Source organism: Triticum dicoccoides, chromosome 5A (genome assembly GCF_002162155.2).
Source record: "Triticum dicoccoides isolate Atlit2015 ecotype Zavitan chromosome 5A, WEW_v2.0, whole genome shotgun sequence".
Classification (NCBI taxonomy): Eukaryota; Viridiplantae; Streptophyta; class Magnoliopsida; order Poales; family Poaceae; genus Triticum; species Triticum dicoccoides.
The window spans coordinates 331641698-331646119 of NC_041388.1; the positions used below are offsets into that span (position 1 = coordinate 331641698).

The 4422-nt window shown below is 46.6% G+C and overlaps 1 protein-coding gene across 1 annotated transcript; it reads right to left on the reverse strand.

Moving 5' to 3' along the window:
- Positions 1-548: 548 nt before the first annotated feature.
- LOC119301316 (UDP-glycosyltransferase 90A1-like) lies at positions 549-2218 on the reverse strand. The gene has a single exon (XM_037578268.1). The coding sequence runs from the start codon at positions 2177-2179 to the stop codon at positions 704-706; it is 1476 nt and encodes a 491-aa protein (XP_037434165.1). The 5' UTR covers positions 2180-2218; the 3' UTR covers positions 549-703.
- Between the last annotated feature and the right edge of the window lie 2204 nt (positions 2219-4422).

Consider the following 4422-nt stretch of genomic DNA (forward strand, 5'->3'; position numbering starts at 1 on the left):
CGTTGCTTGTCAGCAATTAAATTGTTGAAGGATACGCATAATGTAATTCTTATTCTTGTTTCATCGACTAAATTCAATTCCTTATTCCGGAGGCTCACCAAATTCTCGGTTTCAATTGTTTCATCTTTTCTTTTCCAGAGTTCCAAGCTATCTCAATTTGTTTCATCGTGAAGAGCCATCTAATCATTGCAAGTTTTCACCTTGTGTTTCCAACTTCTCTTCATTTTCGTTTACCGGAGTTCTTCATGAAGGTTCGACATGGTGTTTCATCAAGGAATTAATTCCTTCTCAAAGTGTTCATCGAGATTCTTTTCTAAGAAACTCAAGCTTTCATCATCTTGCTATCCGGAGTGCAATTCTTTCTTCCGTATTAGTTATCCCATAACTAGTTCAGAAGCCCCAATGAATGAGGGAGACAGCTTATGAAAAATGTTGGGGAGGAGGCGGCTTATTTTTTAAACCGTCAAAAGAACTGGCCCTAAGATTGGTTATTTCTCTACCCAGTTTGGTCTTGGGAAACTTTCAATTTCATATAAATATTTGGGACCATTTAATTCTGTTTTGGGGACTATCCTGAAATATAAATATTTTCATCCAAGACCTGAGAAGCAAATGCCAGTGACCAACATAAATGTTTGGTATAGCTACAGAGCACAACACCACATTATTTGTTGGAAAGAAAAAACGATGACAATTAAACATCTCAAGACTCCTCCTTGCTTGGCTCAACATTTGCATGCATGTTGGGTGCACACAACTCACCGATCATCTCCTCCACTGATTTCCAAGAGGACCCTCCCTCCAACACGGACTCCATAGCTAGCGCCGATAGCCCGGCAACATTCTTTGCCGCTTCAATTCCGGCCTGCCCGAGCATAAGCTTCCTGACCACCTCTGATATTTCCTCGCTCGTGGCCAAACCCCGCATCGTTCTATCACTCGTGTGGACCCTAACCGCTATCTTGAGCTCATCAACTACAAATGTTGCGTTCAAAGGTTGATCAGCATGCATAGGCCAAACTGCCAGCGGCACAGCAGCTGTGACGCTCTCCAGCACCGAGTTCCACCCGCAGTGACTCAGAAACCCTCTCATGCTCTGGTGCTGCAAAATCCCCAATTGATCCACCCACTCTCTCACCACCAAGCCTCTGCCCTTGGTACGCTCCTCGAACCCTGCACCAAGATCGATATTCTCGGGCCTCACGGCCCATATGAAATCTACCTCGGCCCGCTCCAGCCCGTCTGCAACTTCCTTCAGCTGCACCTCCGGGATCGCGGCCAGCGTCCCGAGCGCCACGTACAGCACGGCCCGGCCGGCGGCTGCCTTCTCGTCCAGCCACTCCATCCATGATGGCCGGCCGGCGTCGCCCGATAAAGAAGACGGGGGCTGGGAGAGGCAGAGCGGGCCGATGGCCCAGGCCGTGGGCCTGTAGTGCTTGTTCCAGAACTCCATGTACGGTTTCTCTAGGCCTTGGAAGGTGTTGACGATCAGGCCATGGCTCTCCTCTATGGCCTTCCCCAGCTTGCCGTCCAGCTCCATCATCGGCGCGACCGACGACGGGTCGCCGAAGGGCGCCATCAAGTCCTCCAACGTGAGCTTGATGTGCGGGAACTCAGGCACCGCGAACGTCGCCGGATTGCCGTCGCCGTCGACGTCGGCGTGCTGCAGCGCCGGGAACGGATCGTGGCTGATGCGCAGCTCCCGCATGACCTGTGCGAACGCAGAGATGCCGAAGAACGACACCTTCGGGACGCCGAGCGTGGCCGCCGACGCGTTCGTCCAGTACAGGAACGCGTCGGCGATGAGGAGGCTGGCCGGAGGTTCCATGGCGGAGAGCGACGCCTCGAGCTGTGGCTGGAGCAGCGACACGCCGTGTGCGAAGGCGACAAAGGAGGCCATGGACGTGACCGCCTCGGCGCTCTCCACGCCCGGTGGGATGCCCGAAACGTCGGCGGGGAACGCGAGCTCGACGATGGCCGTCTCGTCGGCCCCGGACAGTCCCTCGCGGACGAAGGCCGCGTTGCCATGGGTTGTGAAGAAGGTGACGGTGGCGAGGCGGCGACGACGGAGGTGGTGGACAAGCTGGATGAGCGGGATGGTGTGGCCCCTGGCCATGAAGGGGAAGATTGCTATGTGAGGGAGGACATGGGATTCCGTAGAGGAAGAAGCAAAAGCCATCGCAGTAGAGGATGCGGATGCAACGCGCTCTAGTCAGAGAGTTTTTCTGCGTGTGTGATTGATGGTTAGCAGAAAGCACAATTTATAGGGGATAGCAAATATAAACTTTGGTCAACGACTGCTCAATCATGGAGCTGGGTTAGATATCCATAAACCAAGTATACCAAAGAAGTGAGAGTAAAGATATGATGTAAGGCATCAATCTTCTGTTCTCAGTTTGTTTAGAATGGCTGCATCTCACTGATGGCCACTCCATAAATAAAAATGAGAGACTAGTCGTTTGTATATTATGGGTAGAATATATTCGGACGTTGGAAACACAAAGCTATCGCATCAGCTTCCAAGGAAAGTCATGGAAAATGGGATTTGGGGGGACACATGGAACATCTTTTGTCATCTTGAAGATACCAATTAATCTAAGCATGTAGAGAGCTGTATTATGGAAATAGTGCAGTAGTCCAGTGATCACCCAAAATAGTACTCCCTCTGTTTTTATTTAGTCTGCATATTAGGTTTGACCGAAGTCAAACTTTGCAAAGTTTGACCAACTTTATAGAAAAATATATAAACATTTACCATAACAAATCTATATGATGTGAAAGTACATTCAATAATGAATCTAGTGATATTAATTTTTTATTGTATATATTAATATTTTTGTTTATAAACTTAGTCAAAACTTACAAAGCTTGACTTTGACCAAAGCTAATATGCGGACTAAATAAAAACGGAGGGAGTACAAACTAGTATTCCCTCCGTCCAAAAAAGCTTGGAGGAAGTACGTAATATACAGCAGCAGTGCTAACTGACGCTCACCTTTTCGTGGAGATAGAGGACCAGGCAGACGACCAAAACCCTAGCCATGGCCCCATCTACTCCCTTCGTCGTTGCTGTCGGGGCGGGTCGCTGGGTAAAGCCCGTGTGGCACCGGCGTCATCGGGGAGGTCCTGATGGGGGCAACCTGCTTGTGGAGGAGTTGGAGGGCTGCTGCGGGATGGTGAAGGAGATGTGTGTTCGAGTTGCAGTCTTCCTCGGGCAGTGCTCCACAGTGGCATTTGCGATCCAGCGCAACGATCTTCAATGGGGACCCAGTCTGAGGGAGTCAATGCATGGTTATGTTCGCATCCAGCTCGACATTAGGCCCGGACTAGTCGTACAACGTCATGGGTGACATTTTTTAGGTATTCTTTAGGGAGTTTTCAAGTTTGGTTTGGGCCGGCAAAGCGGTGGTGTTGTTCCAGTGTAGGAATAATATTCTCCCCACTCTTTCCCCCTTCTATTGTTGTGCTTATCACTGGCGGGGGAATATGGAGCTGTGTCTCCGGCGGGGATGTGTGGACCTGTGTCGCCAATAATAATAGGGCATACAATTATTTTGAAGGATTTTGAAGGAACCAATAAGTCATGCATAATTTAATAAGGTATGTTTACGGCACATCTAGATGTGCCTTAGATGTGCCCTAATTATTGCATATCTAAATGACTCAATCAAACTAAAAATAAAAAAAGATTAAAAATGCTTGCATGAATTTTAGCGTAAAATCAATGATATATATATATCTATATATATGATTTAGATGTGCAATATTTAGAGCACATCTAGATGTGCTTTAGCAAAACTGAATTTTAATATGCGTTTAGTTTGCATAGCATAGGACATATCTGTCACTTGCTCATCAAGAGGTTAGACATTTCCACATGAACCGAAACACATTTTTCTTTTATATCTATATATGAAACATTGGCGCACACCTTACGTCCTTTTCTTATCGCATTGAATTTGCTAAACCTCTTGCTCAGTCCGCTTCACATTTTAGGTCACCTTCATAAAATATCCATGGTATAGTCAAAACAACCCGTCAAATGATTGTGACATGTAAGCGACAATGAACATTTGACTTCCAAGTTTGAAGTGCTGCAAGTTATCAATCAATCATATTTTTTGACAAAGTATAAAATATTAATATTAAGTTTATACTAATTACATCCGGCCTTCACAGTAACATAATATTATTGATTGCAATAATATAATATCAAGAGCGAGTCAAGATACAGAAGATGTACACAGCTAAAAAGATAAAAGTAAGAATAATGTAAAAAGAAAAGGTGACACGACCAACCAAGCGCACAAAGAAACAACACCATCATCCATCTTCCTTGACAACGTAACAAGAAACTTTCTTCAAAAGCAACGCCTCTACAAAGAAAACCACGTGCAAGCGCCGTCATTGTCGAATCAAACC